Source organism: Tamandua tetradactyla, chromosome 14 (assembly GCF_023851605.1).
Source record: "Tamandua tetradactyla isolate mTamTet1 chromosome 14, mTamTet1.pri, whole genome shotgun sequence".
In the NCBI taxonomy this organism is placed as follows: domain Eukaryota; kingdom Metazoa; phylum Chordata; class Mammalia; order Pilosa; family Myrmecophagidae; genus Tamandua; species Tamandua tetradactyla.
Window position 1 is genome coordinate 17831779 of NC_135340.1, and position 20898 is coordinate 17852676.

The 20898-nt window shown below is 33.8% G+C and overlaps 1 protein-coding gene and 1 pseudogene across 7 annotated transcripts in view; one reads left to right on the forward strand and one right to left on the reverse strand.

Annotated features, from left to right (window-relative positions):
- RALGAPA1 (Ral GTPase activating protein catalytic subunit alpha 1) overlaps positions 1-20898 on the forward strand; it is a 311810-nt gene that overhangs the window by 25945 nt on the left and 264967 nt on the right. For all 7 annotated transcript variants that reach the window (XM_077126931.1, XM_077126935.1, XM_077126932.1 and 4 more), the window contains exons 2-7: positions 4727-4837; positions 5291-5340; positions 10659-10716; positions 13735-13778; positions 16152-16329; positions 18202-18317. In XM_077126931.1, the coding sequence (XP_076983046.1) occupies positions 4727-4837; positions 5291-5340; positions 10659-10716; positions 13735-13778; positions 16152-16329; positions 18202-18317 (557 nt within the window). The remainder of the gene's footprint in view (positions 1-4726; positions 4838-5290; positions 5341-10658; positions 10717-13734; positions 13779-16151; positions 16330-18201; positions 18318-20898) is intronic.
- LOC143656464 (swi5-dependent recombination DNA repair protein 1 homolog pseudogene) lies at positions 18681-20603 on the reverse strand (annotated as a pseudogene).

Genomic DNA, 20898 nt, shown 5'->3' on the forward strand with positions numbered 1-20898 from the left:
TTAGAAAACAATATACTTAGAACCACCAACAATGGATTTCTTCGTTAGCTTAACCAAAAGTATCTATTTAATCATTGTAAAGCCTATGTTTATGCAGTAAGTTTCATAAACCGATTTAAAATTAAGGCAGCAAGGAAAAAAATCTACATGTTCAGATAGCAAAATTCTTAAATTCTAAGTATTACACAGTAACTTAGGTACTATTTGATCAGCTGTCAAACTGTGAATGCTCTCAAAATATCAAGTAGAAAGTTCTTACAAATATCTGCATTGCTGTTGTAATGACCTGTGTTACTAAATATTTTCCTGATTTCAGGAAAATATGAAGATACAAATATTTTTACAATTAACGTATGGAAATCTTAACTACCTAAAATGGATATCTTAGCTTATCCATAGGCATATTTAAAAAAAGTCTAAGTAATCATTGTAAAGCCTGTTTGTACAATATGTTTCATAAACTAATTTAAAAGTAAAGCAAGGAAGGAAAAAAAATCTATAAATATGAATATCAGAGTTACTTGAATTCTAAATTTTAATTATCATTAAATACCAGTTGATTAACTATCAAAACTGTGTATTCTCAAAATATCAAGTAAAGAGTTACTACAGATATCAACTTTGCTATAGTAGTGAGCTATGTTTCTAAATATTTTCAAATTTTTCATTTCAGGAATGTATTTCATCTAATATTACTATAACTGCCTATAGTTTTTTTAAAAACCATTTTTAGTTGTAAAATATAACAATGTATATACAAAGAAAATAAAGAAAAAAGCAATGATTTTCAAACCACACTTCAACCAGCAGCTCAGAACAGTTCCCAGAGTTTGTCATGGACTACCATGCCTTCAATTCAGTTTTTCCTTCAAGCTGCTCCAGAATACTGGTGGCTTTATCAGAGCCATAATAATGGAATCATACAGTATCTGTCCTTTTGTGTCTGACTTGTTTCACTGAGCATTATGTCCTCAAGGTTCATCCACATTGTCGTATGTTTTGGGACATCATTTTGTCTAGATGCTGCATAATATTCCATCATATGTATATACTGCATTTAGTTTATCCACTCCACTGTTGGTGGTCACCTGGACTGTTTCCATTTCTTGGCAATTGCAAATAATGCTGCTATGACCACGGTGTGCAAATGTCTGTTCATCACTACCCTCAACTCTTCTGGGTATATATCGAGTATTAGTATGCTGGGTCCTAGGGCAACTCAATATTTAGTTTTCTGAGAAATCACCAAACTGATTTCCACAGCAGCTGAACCATTTTACATTCCCACCAACAGTGAATAAGTGTTCCAGTTTCTCCACATCTTCTCCAACATTATAGTTTCCTGTTTGTTTAATAGCAGCCATTCTTATAGGTGTGAGGTGATATCTCATTGTTGCCTTAATTTGCATTTCCCTTATAGCCAGTGAAGAGGAGCAGCTCTTCATGTGCTTTTTAGCCATTTGTATTTGCTCTTCAGAAAATTGCCTATTCATTTCCTCTGCCCATTTTGTAATTGGGTTGTTCTTTTGTTGGTGAGCTTTAAAATTTCTTTATGTACACAGGATATCAAGCTTTTATCCGATATGTGGTTACCAAATATTTTCTCCCATTGAGTTAGCTGCCTCTTCACCTTTTTTTTTCTTTTTTTGCATAGGCAGGCACTGGGAGTCAAACCCTGGTCTCCGGCATGACAGGCGAGAACTCTGCCTGCTGAGCCACCATGGCCAGCCCCCTCTTCACCTTTTTAACAAAGTCCTTTCAGGCACAGAAGCTCTTGATCTTAAGGAGTTCCCATTTGTTCCCATTTTCTTTCACAGCTTGTGCTGTAAGTGTAAAGTTTAAGAAGCTACTTCCTATTACTAGATCCTGAAGATGCTTCCCTACATTTTTTTCATGGTACTGGCTCTTACATTTAGGCCTTTGATCCATTTTGAATTAATTTTTGTATAGGGTGTAAGGTAGGTCTCCTCTTTTCATTCTTTTGGCTATTTGAAATCCAGTTCTCCCATGCCCAAAAGACTGTTCTGTTCCAATTTAGTGCATTTGGGGGCCTTTTTGAAGATCAAATATCCATAAACTTGATGGTCAGTCTTTGCACTCTTGATTCTATTCCACTGGTCCTTCTGTCTTTGTGCCAGTCCCATGCTGTTTTGACCACTGTGGCTTTATAGTAAGCTTTAAAGTCAGGAAGTGATAGACCTCCTAGTTCGCTTTTCATTTTTAGGATATCTTTAGCTAGTCAAGGGCTCTTTCCCTTCCATATAAATTTGATAACCCATTTTTTCAAGTCTTCAAAGTAGGTTGTTGGGATTTTTATTGGTATTGTATTGAATCTGTAGATCATTTTGGGTAGGATTGACATCTTGATGATATTTAACCTTCTTATCCATGAGCATGGAATATCTTATCATCTATTTAGGTCATTTTAAAAATTTCTTTTAGCACCTTTTTATAATTTTCTGTATATAAGTCCTTGACATTCCTGGTTAGAGTTATTAGTTGTATGTGTTTTTATTTTGATATTGTATAAAATATATGTAATTAGTATTTGATGACTATCATTCTTATCTTTTTCATAAGCAGACAATAGTTAAGTTACTGGTATTCTTTATTTTTCCCATATAAGTACTAGAGTGGAAGCTGAATAGCATAGAGGCTAAGATCATGGGCACTTGATCCAGGCTGCCTGAGATTTAAGTCCTGGTCCTGCTTCTTCCTGCCCAAGTTACTTAAACTTTCTATACCTAAATTTCCTCATCTATAAAATAGGAATATAATGGTACTTTTTAATAGTGTTGCCATAGGGATTATAGGAATTTGATTTCTTTAAAGCATTTAAATTGAATTTGATTTCTTTAAAGCTTTTAAACAGAATTTGATTTCTTTAAAGCATTTAGAAGAGTGGCAGCAGAGGATGCATTCAGTCTGTTAGCCATTATTACTTCTAGCTCTATGAAAAGTCATGCAGGTCGTTATGTGTTACCAATAGGAGATGGAATCTGGGTGTTCTAATTCCAGTCAAGATGAAGCAATGCTACTTGCCTGTTAGTAGGTTGTGCAGTCTTTTGTAAGCTGAAAATTTGAAGCTACAAAATAAATATGATAAAGATTAATTAATTTGTTTTATTCATATTATAACACAATTGAGTACCTGTTCTGAGCTCAGCACTATGCTAGATTTTGGAAATGGTGAGGTAAATAGTTTATTTTCTCAAGGAACTATAGACTCATTATGGAAAAAAAGACAAGAAATATCCTAGAAATGTAGAGAGAATAATAGAGAACATAGAGAGGAGAGAGCACCCATACCTGCCTTTTGGGAGAACAGAGCAAAAGGGGAACATTATGTGTAAATTCTGTAGAGGAGATGTCACTAAAGAATTATTATAAATAATGATAGGATGGGATAATATACAAAAGAGACTTTAAAGTGCTATCTATGTGTTGTTACTGTATTACTTTATCCTGAACTCTTCCATTGATGTTTACCTTTTAACTTGGGTTTATTTATAAGTATTATTCTTCATCTTGCTCCCAGGTTCAAAACTTTGATTTTTCTGATGCCTTTTTAAAATTTATTTTTTATTATAAAAGAAATGTGTTTTTAAAAACAAATTCAAGTAGTAGGAAGTATATAAAGTATAAGTTCTCAACTCCCTGTTTTTCTTTAGCCTCCTCAGTCTTCCTTTAAATAACCAAATCAGTCACATTCCCTACAGGTAACCACTGCTAATAATTTGGTTTCTTCTGTGCCTAAGTACGTATATACATAGATAAGTATTTTGCTTTAGAATAATAAGTCTAATCTCCTTAGTTTAGTACATTCAGGACATTTTACAATGTATCTCAAGGCGAATTTTTCAATTTTATTTTCATTAAAATGTTTTAAGCTTTGACTAAAATGAATTATTTTTGTGCATCCTGTCATACTTCATGCTTTCCTCACTCCTTGTCTTTGTTTATGCCTATGATGACCTTCCCATTCCACCCCGTCACTGCATGTCCAGAATTCTTCCTGTCCTTAAAAGCTCTTTTCAAATATTGTGCCATTAGCCAGGCTTTTCTTCTTTATCCACCCTCCTCCCTCACTGAGCTTTAAAACACTTTTGTACTTTTAATGTGCTATTATAGTTTATCTCATTTTCAGTACCTTACAGTTTCAGCTGTGCATATAGAATCCATTTAGTTTTCTGTGTCCTGTACTATACTGGCAGTTTCTTTTAGAGCAGTATGCTCTGTTTTTTGAGCTTTATAATCCCTCATGTGCCAATTTATAAGGCTTATTGTTAGATACCTATTTATTGAATAAGTGTATTTCAGACATCATAAGTTATTATTGTTAGAAGTACTGGTTTTAAACTGTTTTGGGAAAAAGTTGGGAGAGGTTTGGCTATGAATCGAAAATGGAGCTTGATCTTTTATTGGTATGGTTAATAAATGATTTTGAATATATCTTTGAGACTATTTTCTTTTAGTAAACAAAGATTATGATAGTCTATCTTGCACAGTTTCTAAAATTTAAAATTAAAACTAGAATTTGTAAAGACTAAAGTTGTGACAAGATATAGATATAAAAGTACATATCTTAAATATCTTAATAGTATAGAATTCTAGGAGCAAATGTTTGATGTTTTTAAAAGAAACTTGACACAATGAATCTTTGTTGAACATGATTTAAAATATATGTAGCTAGTACTCACTAAAAACTGTTCTGCTTATTTTTCAGAGAATGCGGAGTTTATCGATCTTAAACAGTTTTTTGACCAACATTTTTCACATATATATTATGTGTTCTTTGAAAATTTTGTGACTATTGAAGCTAGTCTGAAACAGAAAGGTAAGCTGTTAAAATCTCTTCTGGCTTGTGTTAAAGTTTTGAATAATTGTTATACTCAATAAAAAACACGCTTTTGGATATTGGGACTTTAATATTATTTCACTTCTTTTTTGTCAGGCAGCTTTTAGATACCCTCTCCTCATTCCCCCTTCTTTTTCTACTCTAGGGGCATTTTATCAAATTTGAGTAGTCATTTTCATATTTTTGTTTTGAGAACTAATTTAGAATTCTTTGTAATGTATCATTTTTTAAAGATATAAATAAGTAGAATCTAAATTTAACTGTTTAAAGAGGGTAGAGATGCTGTGATATTGTCTACACAATGATCAGAATATGCTTTTAACATTTTACTAAAGAATTAGTAAAAAAAAATTCAATACTTGAAATTTATTGATTGTTTAACAATGAGGAGAAAATGGCATGTTACAATGTTTTCCTGTGAAAATATTTTAGGTCACAAGTCTCAGAGGGAGGAATTGGATGCCATACTTTTTATTTTTGAGGTAAGTGCCTGTGAATCTAACTTTTTACCTTTCAAAAATAATTCATGGAACATACGAAGAAATATGTTGAAATTATAAAGCATGAAGTAAAATACTGTGAGTTGCTGTCTTTCACAATACTTATTCTAATTTTTGAACCTCAAAATATAACTGATGTAATTGTTTTTTGACATAAGGTGTTATGTTTAGGTACAGATAGAATTGGGTTTCTATATGCTTGACGTCACAAATTACTGTGTTATTCCATGTATTTATAAACAATGAAAACTTTAATTTGTGAAAGGCTTGCACAAATTGAGAAATTTTTGTTTTAATTCTAAAATTTCAGCCTCAGAATATGGAACTGTTAAATTTCTAAGAAATTTGTGTTTCTGCTTTAATTGCTTTTCACTGCAAACTTGTGCAAAATAGTCTTAAAATATTTTTAATATTATGATGGAATGAAATGGGACAAGTTTTTATAGCTGAACTAAATAGTCAGGAGAACACATAGATCAGGGGTAGATGAGCAAACTTTGATTCTCTGCTAAAGTTTATTGTTTTTATTTTGGCACAGTAATAAAGATTTGGATCCACTCCTCCCTTTTTTTTTTCTTTTTGTTAATTTGTCATTCTTCTCTCTTTCAAGACAGGTAGAGATAGGAGTATTCTGGTTTTTGCTGAGAATTTAGAGCTTGTAGAAAGCCAGTTCTAGACATTGCAATTTGAAAGAAATAGGAAAGACTTTGGAAATCACTTTCTAAAGATTAATCTCTTCTGTCTGCTGCTAATTAAAGATAACAGTTCTGTTTGTTGAGTATTTCAGTATAGTTTTGAAGAATTTTAACAACTTGATTGATCACTGTTTTAGCTGTTGATTAGTCACGTTAAAAACGAAAATTTATTTAAGGAGTTTCAGGCAGACACCAGTAGGCCAAACCCTTGATCTTGAGGCTTGCTCTTGTGAAGCTTATGTATGTAATGGAGAAGCTTAGCCTACCTATAGGTATGCTTAAGAGTTACTTCCGGAGGACCTCTTTTGTTGCTCAGATATGGCCTCTCTCTCTTGCTAAGCCCAACTCTGCAAGTGAAATCATTGCTCTCCCCTCTTCATGGGACATGACATCCAGGGATGAAGGTCTTCCTTGTGGTGTGGGAGATGACACCAGGAATTAGCCTGGCCCTGGCACTATGGGATCAACAATACCCTCCTGACCCAAAAGAGGGAAAAGAAGTGTAACAAATAAGGTTTCAGTGGCTGAGAGATTTCCAATAGAGTCAAGAGACTACTCTGGAGGTCATTCTTATGCAAGTTTTAGTCAGACATTGCTACCTCTCATAGCTTGTCAAATGCCAGCCAAAACTATTCCTGCAAATCCTAAAGAACACCTAGGGCATTATATAAGATTCTACAAAGGTTCTATGCACTAGGGTAAGTTTGTAGAAACCTGCAACCTCCAGATAGGTCCCTGGACCAGGTAAGTCTTGAAATGCAGAGGGGCTAACCTCTCCAGAATATCAACTAGTTCCAGCCTCCTATCCCATATTATTGATAGCCCCTTCCTACATGAAGAAGTTAGAATGGTCATAACCCCAGTATACCTAAAGAGTGGAAGAAAGATCAAAGGTGATGGTAGAGTTATACTGAGAGAGTGGGGTTTAACAAGTGAGTATGATTGCTGAATCATAATATATTGATATTTCTTTTAGTCACCAATATCTTAGAGAGCGAAAAGTAAAAACCTAAAATTGTAGAATTATAACCCATTACCAAACTCTGAAATCTGTTCTACAACTAATTGTTGCAATGTACTTTGAAATTTATTGCTTTTATGTATGTATGTTATTTTTCATAAAAAGAAAAAAAACGATTGTGATGATAAATGCACAGCTATATGATGATACTGTGAACCATTGATTGTATACTTTGGATGATTACATGGTATGTTAATATATAATATATATTAAAAAAAAAAAGAGTTACAGACAGACGTAACTGACCCTGGTACCTATTCTGCAATTAATTTTCATTAGTCATTAACTGTTCTAGTTTGCTAGCTGCCAGAATGCAACACACCAGAGACCGATTGGCTTTTAATAAAAGGGGATTTATTTCATTAGTTCTTCAGAGGAAAGGCAGCCAACTTTTATCTGAGGTTCTTCCTTATGTGGGAAGGCACGGGATGGTCTCTGCTGGCCTTCTCTCCAGGCCTCTGGGTTCCAACAGTTTTCCCTGGGGTGATTCCTTTCTGCATCTCCAAAGGCCTGGGCGAGTGCTGAGATGAGGTATGCCAAGCTGCTTGGTTCAAGAAGGCTGATGAAATTCAGAGTTTCTTTCTCAAGTGAGAAGTCACATGGCAAACACAGTCAGAGTTACTCTCTCATCTGGAAAGCCACATGGCGAACATGGCGTCATCTGCTAGCTTCTTCTCCTGGCTTCCTGTTTCATGAAACTCCCCAGAAGGTGTTTTCCTTCTTCATCTCCAAAGGTCACTGGCTGGTGGACCCTCTGCTACATGGTGCTGCATCATTCTCTGCTCTTTCGAATCTCCACTCTCCAAAATGTTTCCTCTTTCATAGGACTCCAGAAATTCATCAAGACCCACCCGAATGGGTGGAGACATGTCATCACCTAATCCAGCTTAACAGTCACTCATGATTAAATCACATCTCCAGGGAGATGATCCGACTATAGCTTCAAACATACAGTATTGAATAGGGATTATTCTGCCTTTACAAAATGGGATTTTGATTAAAACATGGCTTTTCTAGGGGCCATACATCCCTTCAAACCAACACATTAACTTTGAGAAATATGATTATATTTACCACCCCATGAACTTTTCACATGAACTGTTCACAGGTGAATATGTAAACAAAGAAAAGAATAAAAGTATTCACAGAGAAAGCAAGATAATAATTCTAAGAAAATAGATATTCTTTAAAATATGTGTGCTTCTTCTATATTCAGAAACTAAGATGATTAATTAGTTAGCAGAACCCCTTTCAAGGTATTCCTTCTATTGAAAAAGTAATATTTATTCTCCTGTTTTTAATATACTGATAATTTGTTCTACTTTGAAAAGAAGTATGTCATTAACTAATGACTAAACTTTTATTTGGAAAAAGATGTTAGGTAACAGGGTTTTCATCTTTTGAAAAAATATTTAACCTTTGTGCTGATGTTATTTTACTTATATTGGGAATAACGGGGATACTAATATCTGACCCCTCTACCATTACATGCTTATGATTAAAAAAAAAAAATCAAGACTATAAATAAAGTGATTTGCTATTTTTGGAATAAAAATGTTAATAATATGGCACAGGATTTATACTCTGTTTTCTTCTGTGTAGTTAAGAGCACCATTTCTTTAATCTTTGGTAACCACATAAAAAGATACAAACATGTTTATTGCCATTTTATAAGTGTTTAAATCTATAATTTAATAGTCATAATTTAGGAATACTTTTGAATAGCTCACAAACTTATTTTTTTAACTTTTCTATAATTTCATTTCCTTTCCACATCAAAATAAATATAATTATATAATTGTTAGCTGTGGGAGACATAGGGGGAGGGTAAATGTAAAGAAGTTTATGTATCTCATAGAGGACCACAGTTTATTTGTGAAGAATGTTATAATTTCTTCACAGTTCTCTAGTATGGGGTGGATTAATAGCACCGGACTTATTTTGAGATTCACAGGTCCACAGCCAGAAGAGAATATTTTGCACCTGTTTAAGGTGCTGTGAGTAGCTGCCAAGTTGACAAGGGGTGGACATGTGGTAGTTAGATTCAGTTGTCAACTTGGCCAGGTGAAAGCACCTAGTTCTGTTGCTGTGGACATGAGCCAGTGGTAGGTGAATCTCATCTGTTGCTAATTACATCCGCAGTCGGCTAGGAGGCGTGTCTGCTGCAATGAGTGACGTTTAACTTAATTGGCTTGTGCTTAAATGAGAGAACGCAATGTAGCACAGTCTAGCAGCTCAGCATTCCTCATCACAGCACTTGCAGCTCAGCCCAGGCCTTTGGAGAAGTCACCCCGGGGAAAGTTGTTGGAACCCAGGGGCCTGGAGAGAAGACCAGCAGAGACCATCCTGTGCCTTCCACGTAAGAAAAGAGCCTCAGTGGAAAGTTAGCTGCCTTTCCTCTGAAGAACCAACAAAATAAATCCCCTTTTATTAAAAGCCAATCCGTCTCTGATGTGTTGCATCCCAGCAGCTAGCAAACCAGAACAGAGTACCATATCAAAGGGAAGGTGGAGAAGTTTAAAATATGTATATCATCCTCTGAGCAGAATAGTATAAAAGCTCCAGTTTTGGAAAGAGGTATATCACTGTTGGAATAACTGTTCTTCTACTTTCTAGCTTTCTAACTTAAACATTATTCTACCTGTTTTCTCAACTATAAAATGAGATTAATAAACCCTCCTTTTAGGATGTTTGTGATACCACTATATAAGCTGTCTAGTATTGGGCCCTATGAGCATTCAGCTAATGGCCTTTCTAAAGAATAATAAGAGCAGAAATAAAACAAGCACACACAACTGTCATTCAACAAATGGATTAATACTGAAAAGGCATATTTCATCAGTAGGACAGTTACATTGTCTAGAATAACTCCCACAAGTGCAAAGGAAATTTAAAAATTTGTTGTATGTAAAAAGTGTTATTCTTAATTAATGAAAAATTACGTATGTTGATTTAACTACAGGGCTTCTAAATTTTAGTATTTTGCTCTCATTTCAATATGTGTCACAACATCTCACTATCTCTGGGTTCATATGAATTAATTGCAGTAAAAATATTAAATAGGGCTATTGTGATCAGAATATTTTCCCTAGTTTATTGAACAGAATAAGGTACATCTTGAAGAAATGGATAATGTCACAAATACGAGTATCTGAAAGAAGTGAAAACTCATCAGTGATATCCATAATGCAGAAATCCTAAAAATAGTAAATGAGCATTTTGAAATATTTTAGAATTGGTATTTAAGCATTATGGAGAAATACAGTTAATTTCCGTATTATTGTAAAAGGTTTAAAAAAATCATTGTCAAAAAATACATTAATTTCCTGTTTCACCTCTTCGTTTGTATTTGTAGTTGTTTTCTGGGGTTTTCAAAAATTGATCAAAATGCCAGTGATCCTTATAATGCAGTACTGAAGTAAAGCCCCGACTATCTGACTAGCTCAAAGACTATTTTGTATTTGTAATACTATCTTTTACATAAAAACTCTTAGGAACTTAATAAGCTCTTTAAAATTTTTTCACACTTCACAGGATGTAGACTCATTATTTTAATACTTTGTTTTATTTTTGTTGATTTTTAGAAAATTTTACAACTTCTTCCAGAAAGAATTCATCAGCGATGGCAGTTTCATAGTATTGGTGAGAAACTTAAATATATATTTCACATTTAAAATAATATATGAAATATCCTTTAATATGTTGGTAGTTATTTGAAATAAAATCATAGTTTATGCTTTAGTAAAGGAAAATAAAGATTAAAGATATAGATTGCCTGTGAATATAAGGTAACAATGATTTCCAGTCAAAATGGCATAGTAACTTTTTTCAGTTCACCTTCCTTTACTCTGAAAGTATTAGCAATGAAGTTAAAAATATAAAAATTAAAAAGGTAAAAGCAGGTTCAGCATCAGGATGAATATCTCTGTGGATCAGAACGGAAGAGAAATGCGACGTGCCCAACAAGGTGAAGTTCATGAACTCCAACTTTGAAAGCAAGCAGTGGCAGCTGACGGTTTTCTCCAAACAAAAAATGGGTGAGGTGGGACTGGAGTTGAGCTTACTATCTGAAGGACCAAAATAGGGGCTTACCGGCTCATTAAATGAAGCAGAAAAGAAAAGGGGGAAGGGTATTTTGTGTGGGGAACCTTGGTGTGGTTTACTGCCAGAGACCAAGTACAGAATGTCACAGACTTTATGTTATCAGGAACTAAAGCCAAAAATACTTGCTGGCTTGGAGTCTGTTTCTGCAACAATAGTAGTATCACCCTGCAACTCTTGGGGGTGATCACTTTTTTTCACCTAAAATTGAAAAGGGGTTGATGGTTAGGCAATTGCTAACTTTCTTTCAGTGATGTCAGGGCTGATTGCTAGTAATTCTTATGACCCTTTCTCTTGTGGGGAATACATGACCACCAGCTCTGGATTGTTTGAAGCAGAATGTATAGGCCTTACATTCATTTGTTCAGATGTGTTTGTTTCTCTTAAAAAAGAAAGTGGCAGATTTATTTAGGTCCTGCATTTCTTAATCAGTTCTAGCAAGTGAAATCTTATCTGAGGCTTTGAAACTGTGTGCCTTCCCAATTAGGAGAACTAGTAATAGAAGGAATTCTAGATTGTTGATGGGGGTGCTGAAAAAGACAATATTCTGTGAAGACATGTGTCCTAAGTTCTGAATATTATTCCATTGTATAAATATATCACAATTTACTTAGCTTCTCTGTATTTGGACGTTTGGTTTGTTTGCAAAGTTTTGCTATTGTCAAGAATTCTATAATAAAGTGCTTGCTTGTGATTCCTTAAACACATGTGAGTTTCCTCAGGATATTTAAATAGGGATGAAATTACCTACTTTCAATTTTACCAAATATTCAAAAATTCTTACCAAAGTAGTTATGACATTAATACTACCAGCAATGTAGGAGAGGGCTCTTGTACCATATTCTTGGTAACACGATACACTGTCAGACACTCTAATTTTTGCCAGTCTGTTGAATGTGAAATATTTTAATGTTGTTCTTATTTGATGTTTCCTAATGACCTTGAGCATCTTTTCATTTGACTGTTCAGCTTTCTGAAAAATGCCTGTCGTTTGTACATTCTTCATTTGGTTTGTCCCCCCACACCCTTTTTTTCAATATGAAAGATTCCTCATATATACTGGCTACTAATTCTGTGTCAGTTCTATGAATTGGAAATATCTTCTCCCAAACAACTCAGTTATATTTTTGGATGGTGGGTATGGTATCTTTTGATGTAAAATTTACCACTGTTTTTCTTTTGTGTTCTTTCTGTGTTTAACAAATTGCATATCTACCTTAAAGTTATAAAGATTAGCCACATATTCTCTTTAAAAAGTTTTAGTGTTGCTTTTCACATTCAGGTCCTTAAATCAATCAGAAAAAATGAATTTTTTTTCCAAATGATGATCAGTTAAAATACTAATTCTTTCAGGGTTTATAATATTCACAATAAGCTGAAGTGCTATTTCAATCATATTTCAAATCTCCATTTTTAAGCCTAAGGTCTTTGTCTGTCCTCAGTGTTCTTTTCCGTTAGTCTACTTGCCCATCCTTGTACCAGGTACATCATCTTCATTGCTATAACATTATAATAGATCTTATTATTGGATATGTAAATACCCACCCATCAGCACAATCAGCCAGAACCACTAGGGAAATAAGAAGAAAAGCTATGAACTAGGAGAACATATTTGCAAATTACATAAGACTTGTTGACTCATAATATACAATGAACTCTTATAACTCGAAAAGAAGTCAGATGAGCCAGTTTTTTAAATGGGCGAAAGATTTGAATGGACATTTTACCAAAGATGACAATGAAATGCATATAAACACATGATAAGGTAGATATTCAATATCATCAATTACCAGGGAAATAGAAATTTAAGATCTTAATGAAACACCACTATGTACCTGTTAGAATGACTACAATGAAAAAAGACGGACTATGATAAATGTTAGCAAGGATGTGAAGAAACTGGTGGAAATATTAAAATGGAAAACAGTTTGACCATTTATGAAAAATTAAACCTAATTTTATTATACCAGCCAGTAATTTCATTCCTGGGAATCTACCCAAGAGAAATGAAAACACATCTTTATGGTGGCTCTCTGGATCTTTGTTAATGTTTTTCTCAGTATTTTTTTTTTGAAATATTTCATAATGTAAACTTCTTTTCTGAAAAGGACTACAAAATAAGTTTTATAAGTTTTTGAGAAGAAAAATTAATAACAGTAGAAATTTTTGTTAGGAAATATTATAATTATGGATGTTCATATGGTTAACTGAATGAAAATTTTCTCCACTGGATTTTATTTGTATTACTGATGAAAAAATTATATTTTGGTTTAAGAAATTATTAAACAATAGATTGTTGTGTTAAATGTGATTTTGGGTTTATATTTTGTGTTTCAACAGAATAAATCATGCTTAATTACAATAAACGATATGTTGAAAGGTGATTTTTTTTACATGCCTTCTGGTCTCGAGATTTTGGCCACAGGGATATTAAGATCACCAAGAATAATTTGGAGGTTGCCAAGGACTTGTTTAAAAGTGCTTTCAAGTCTGACCAAGAACTCTGACATTTAGAAATAAATAAAAAGATGAGTGTTTTAAATCATGTTTTCTTTTCAGGATTGATTTTAAAGAAACTACTTCACACAGGAAACTCCTTGAAGGTATAATTTAATTATACTTCTTTTTTAATGACCTTTTAAAAACAGAGTAAAATGCCCATACACCTGTTCCATTCTTCTTACCTTGATTTTTTCCTAAAGAATGTTGAATTGTCTTCAATTCGCTTAATTAAGGCTAATTCACTTAAAAATATAGCAACTGTATTAGTTAGGATTCTGGTTCTTAAGAAGTGGAATCTTAGAAATGGGTTTTTATGAATGGTTTTCTACTCTGACTGGACTCAAAGGCACTAAGGACTCTGATTCCCATAATCAGAATGACACTCGCAGTCCATGGAGTGAGTTGGCAAAAGAGATAGTCAAAATATCACCATTCGATTCTCCTAATGCTTCACTTGTATGAAGCCAGGCTCTGGGGGATAATGTTTTTGACATCTTTACAGAGTTTTGTGGAAATATGAGGTATAGAGATGTTGACTGATTGTTGTTAGGTACACTAGCTACATTAAAGAGTGAAAGGAATGGGCTTATGGCTTCAAACGAGAGGCTTAAGCGCCTTCTGATGTGTAGAAGTTTCTGTGAGTATCGTGAGGGAAAATCTTATTTCCTGTAGTTGTAGACTTGAGATCTCTGAAAATCAGACTCAGAATCTTGTTGTTAGAGTAGCAACTTTACAATGTAAACTGAAATCTCAATGTTGCATGGAGTCTGCTGTTAAAGTGAGGGCATTGATTGGAAAGGAGTGGGATCCTGAAAAATGGGATGGTGACATATAGATTGATAATGATGTCAGAGATGAGGTTGAAACCTTAGGTCATGCTGAGTCTTCTCTAGATAACCCTGTAATAGTCTGCCCTGAGGACATAGCTGCCCCAACTCCAGCCTGCCTTGAGGAGTTGGCCACCCAACCCCACTCCTGGTACCAAGGTGTATTAGTTAAGGTTCTCTAGAGAAACAGAATCCACAGGGAACACGCACAAATATAAAATTTATAAAAGTCTCACGTGACCACGGGAATGCAGAGTCCAAAATCCACAGGGCAGGTTGTGAAGCTGACAATTCCAGTGGAGGGTCTGGACAAACTCCACAGGAGAGGTTCGCCAGCTGAAGCAGGAAGAGAACCTATCTCTTCTGAATCCTCCTTAAAAGGCTTTCAGTGATTAGTATGAGCATCACTTATTGCAGAAGACACTCCCCTTGGCTGATTACAAATGGAATCAGCTGTGGATGCAGCTGACGTGATCATGATCTAATTCTATGAAATATCCTCATTGCAACAGAAGGCCAGCACTTGCCCAACCAGACAAACAAGTACCACCACTTGGCCAAGTTGACACATGAACCTGACCATGACAGCAACATATTCAGTATGTATAAAAATACATACTAGGTTGACCAGACCATAGGAAATCTATTGTATTTTGCTATTGCATTGACCCGTTCTCAGTACTACTTTCCTCTATGTAGTCCCTGGAAGAAAAAAATCAGTCATTCAACAAATTCTTCATTGTATCATAGCTGCTCTTAAATGTAGAGGACAGTAAGGGATCTATAAAATTTTTTTATTTGTTATTTTTCTCTTTTCTTTTTCGTTATCTCAGTGTGCTGTGGTAAGAGCTTCTGGTGTCAAGACTTATGACACAACAGTATAAAGGAATAAGTCCTCCTGCATCTTTCTCTTGTTAACTGGCTAAACCATAAGAATGGTAGCAGTTGAATAACCTCTTGACACGTGGCCATTAATAAAGCTCTAGTGAGATAATTTCCAAAGCTACCAGTGAGTTTAGGTTAGTGAAGAACTTACTGTTTTGCTTGTTAGAGATTAAAATTTCTTCTATCCATATTTTCCTGTTCTCTTCCTGGGAGAGCATTCATTCATTCATTGATTCCAGTATTTATTGTCTTCTATGTATGGGGCATAATTGCTCTAGGTGCTTGGGATTTAGTAATGAGCCAAGTCTCTGGTTTACAGATTAGAAGCAAATGATAATTAATGAGGTGATTTCAGAGGATGATAAATATAAAGATAAGAGCATAGTGCCAGATTACCTATAACCATTCTTCATTTTATCAAACTCATACCAAGGAACAGTCATTGCCCTTTCTCTTCGTGCATCTTGAATTAGCCTGGTGGTGATAGCCTGAGGGAGATAAGGAGGAAATGATTTTCTGATTTGTTTGACAAATACTGATTTTTTTCAAGAAAGAAATTATGGCATAAAAACTATGATGGCTTTAAATAGCTAGAGATCAAGTTCATTCTTTACTTGTTAAAAATCCATTTATTTAGATTTTCACATAATTAGGGTTCACCATTGAGGCCATGGGTATATACATTATTTAGAGAACTTTGGCATTAAAAAGAAAAGTATTTCATTATAAATAAAAAGACTTTTTCATTTTATTTTATTTTAGATCAGACGAGAAGGTGTTCGTCTTTTCTTACTATGGTTACAAGCTCTTCAGAATAACTGTAGTAAAGAACAGCTCTGGATGTTTTCATGCTTAATCCCAGGGTTTTCAGCACCACAATCTGAACATGGACCTCGAACTTTAGATAATCTCATTAATCCTCAACTCAATCTTCAAGAAAGTAAGATTCATGGAGTGTTGTCCTTTGATATTTTAAAATTTTCTGTGTAGTCTTAATAATTTTTAAAATGTCTGTACTTTTTATTAACTGTGTAATCCAAGGCCATTTTACATTTATCTTTAATTTCTATTTCTTATGTATTGTCTTGTATCCTTGAGTTAATTTGGATATACATTGAAGTATAAGCAGGTTTTGTATAACTTATCTTTGTATAATAGATGAGTGTAAAAAAGTTGCATACAAATTGAATTTTTATAAATTCTCAATAGTATTTTTATTTTCTTTTTTACTTTATAAATTCTGAAATGTTTTAGCTTTGTGTCTACTTTCATTTGTTACTGAGTCTTTGTGCTCTTTGCCCTAATTTTTTAATATTGTAATTTTTTTTACTTACTACTCTTCTACTTAAATAACTTAAAATCATTTTACTTTTTGTTAAAAATAACGTATATGTATTTGTACATATATTCTTTCATAAACAAACATTGACATGTATAGTAGTGTTTTAGGTGATTTGTTTTACTTGTAATTTGTATTTTTAGGTTTTATGGTTAAGTAAACCAACACCTGTAGCACTAAATTTTAGAAACACTACCAAGCTGGCACAAAGTCTGTAAATGAAATCAATTCATTAGGCTACTTATATCTGCTTATTTATAATATATGTCATTTTGAAGTATTTAACAAATGTATTAAAATGACTTTTTCTTATATACCTTTAAAACCTATTGGGGTAGATTTTCTTTCATTGTTCTTTTTATGGTTGACTTATTTTTTTATATTAGTCTCAAATCAATTTGTGACCTATTCTCACGCCTTCACTTTTTGAGAATAGAAATTTTGCTTTGTAGTCTACTAGGCATGGGAAATACAACATATATGTTTATTTATTATCCAAGAAGACTTGTTACAAAGACTAAGAAGTCTTTGTGGAAGAATTCCAATGGGCTTTCAGGGGATTAAGGGCCTTAAGAGAAATTTTTTTGCTTCAACAATAAAACATTTATAAACCATATTCTTCTGTAGTGACAGAGTAGTCCAGGAAGTCCAGAGTATACGTTTTTAAAGAATATTTTGTAAAAAGATTGTTAGAAACAACATGCCATGTATTATTTAAGAACTGAAATCTTTCTGTTGTGAACTTACTTTCTTGGTTAATATTTACTGAGAGATAGGTTTAGGGTCCTCCCTGTGCTAAATCAGGTACTGTTTGTGCTACTTAGGAAATATTTAAGAGAATTCATTTAGTTGTGAGTTGATTTCCTTGCATTTGCATTTGTTATCATGAATGTCTTCAAATAATCTGAAGAGCAAAAAAAACATAAAAGTTTTTATTTTATGAGTGGTCTTTTGCCGTTGAGGAACTGAGATGCTAATCTTTTGTTTCTTTATGGGAGGGAAATAGTAATATCATCCTTTGACTGAAGGGGCTGCCATAAAGAGTGCTTACTCTTAGCATTGGCATGGGCATGACCTAAAGTAAAGTAATCAAATTATCATTTAAATTGATGAGTCAGTGCATTATGTTCCTCACTATTTTCATTGTGGAATTTTTGTAGTGAAATTTCTTAATGTTAATTTAAAATTGTCATGAGATTTTTACAACTGAGATGTTATGTACTCTTGCATCACTACATATATGTGTGTCATATCCCCTCAATCAAGGATTTTTACAAAACAGCTAATTACTGAATTTTATGGTTGTTGTAATAGACTATCAGGGATAATCTCAGATTTATTTCAATTGTTAGAAAGTTTTCAAGCGGTATTCACTGCATACATGTGTTACAACTAAATTTTATTTGGGTCATGCTACTATATTGTTACATTTGTTTTATAATTATACTAAACTTTTTTTTTGTCTTTGAATAGCTCAAGTCACTATAGAGGAAATCACTCCTCTTGTTCCTCCACAATCAGGAGATAAAGGACAAGAAGATCTAACAAGCTACTTTCTTGAAGCACTTTTAAAATATATAGTAATTCAGGTATATATTATCTTCTTCAGTAATCCCAACCCTCCTCTTACTATCCTGTTTCTTCCCTTTGTTACCATTTGTTTTAGTTTACTAGTCTGTTGAAAGCAGGTACCATGAAATGGGTTGGCTTTAAACAGTGGGAATTTATTAGATTGAGACAATGAGAATGTCCAAATCAAGGCATCATCAAGGTGATGCCTTCTTCCCGAAGAATTAGCTGCAGGTGATCCTTGGGTCCTCTGCCACATGCCACGGCATCTACTGGTCTCCCCCCGCCAGATTTTGGTACCAAGAGTGGGGTGCTGCTATTGCAAATACCAAAAATATGGAGATGGCATTGGAATTGAGTACAGAGTAGAGAGGTTGGAAGAATTATGAGCAGTTTGATAGAAAAGGCTTAGGTTGCTTTGCAGAGACTGTTGGTAGGAATCAGGAGATGTAATTTACACTTATTTGTACCTTTTGAATTTCCAGGTACGTGTATTAAGTAAAGCAACCTATTCATTTTCTTAGTATGAAATGAACATGTACTGATTAACACTTGTCAACACATACACATTCCTTGGAAGTATTTCAAGTACAGAAATTCCCTATGTCTCAGAAACCAACATTCTAAAGTTAATTTGGATCCTTAACCAGGATCCAAAGTTTGAATCCTGATTCTGTATCTTACTAGCAGTGTGACCTTCGGCAAATTAGTTTTTGTCTATTACAAATAAAACTACTATTAATATTGTTAAACAAGTCTTTGTAGACATAAACTTTCTTTTCCTTGTGTAAACACTTGGCTGTTGAATGCCTGGGTCATATAATAGATAAGAAACTGTCAAACTGTTTTCCAAAGAGTTGTTCCTTTTTACATTCCCACCAGTAATGTGTGAAGATTATAGCTGTGTTCTTGTCAACAATTGGTATGGTCAGTCTGCAGTTTTAGTCATTCTAATGAGTGTGTAGTGGTTTTAATTAGCATTTCCCTAATGGCTAGTGATGTTTTGAGTATCTTTTAATGGGCTTTTTTGTCTTCCATATATCTCCTCAGGTGAAGTGTCTATTCAGTTCCTTTGCCCATGTTTTAAATTGGTTAATTCTCTCCTTTTTATTGAGTTGTGAGTTGTAAGAATTCTTTATATATTCTAGTTAGAATCCTTACTCATATATATATATATATATATATATATATATATATATATATTATGCAAGTATTCTTTCCCAGTGTTTTGCCCGTTCATTTTCATAGCACTCTTTTTTTTTTTCCAAAATAAATGAATCACATTTCCACAAATTGCCCAAATTTTAAAAACATGACTTAAGTTTTTTTTTCTCTCCACATTTCTTTAAATGTCAAGTTCTGTCTGGGAAATTTATCCAAAATGCAAAATTTTCACTTTTAGAATTTAGTGAACAGTAACACAGTTCTCTAAATGATGTTGATCAGTATACCTCCTTCCATGCCTTAATGGTTTATGCCTTCCCTTTTAAATGTATCTTTTAATTAAGTTGCAATTCTCAAAGATATTCTGGAGAGAAAATTATGAATTAAATACCTATAAAACTGCCTTCACTTCTGTTCTATATAGAAATTTATTATCTATTTGGTCCATCAACTCAGTAAGGCTTACTTTCTTATTCTCCTCAGACATAGTTGATTATGACTCATAAAGCCACAGCTGGTTACATTTCTCCGTTTTTTTTTTTTTTTTTTTTTTTACATGGGCAGGCACCGGGAATCGAACCCGGGTCCTCTGGCATGGCAGGCAAGCATTCTTGCCTGCTGAGCCACCGTGGCCCACCCTTCTCCGTTTCTTTATTAACTATTGTAGTTGAGACAGGTCATTCTTTGATTTATACATTTTGACTAGTTTTAGACTCTGAAGAAGGTCTTCTTTCTTTGAACCTGTCTCACCATATTTGCTTTTTCTTCATTTAATCTTTGGGAAGACTCTCATTCACAGAATCATTGCATGACCCAATATCAAATGATTTAAATTCATATGCATTAATCAGTATTCTTGAAGGTATTTTGAAAATACATGCTTTCTTCAGATTCACAGTTTACGTTCAAAACTTTCTTTAAATTCCAAACAGTTTTCTTCTGTTGAAGATGCTGGTTCCTCTGAAAAGATCTGATCATTTTCTTCATGTTTACTTTAAGATATTTTATCACACGAGAACAGGAATTAAATGAAGATCTTGTTTTCCTTAATCATTTTCTGAGTGTTTTACTCATAGATTTTCTTCTTGAACTATGGGAAGATGGTAGATTCTCCAAGGCTTGCTGCAAGGAGTGCTAGGTAAAAGTCACAGCTGGGTGGTTTTATGGACTTTTTTCTTGGAAATTAAGTGTTAATTTACCTGTCCTCTATTATGAGAGGGTGCAGAAAGCACACATAAGTCTCGGCCAGTATCTGTCCCCATCCCAGGGACAGCACCATGATAGAGGCCTTCATAGCAATCTTCAATTTTAAAGACTACTTTTATTCTTTTAAAGAACACAAGTTTTTAATTTTAATGGTCTGTTTTATTAATTCATTCTTTTAAGGATCTATCTTTGGGTATTACCTAAGAAATCTTTGTCTACCCCAGTGTTACA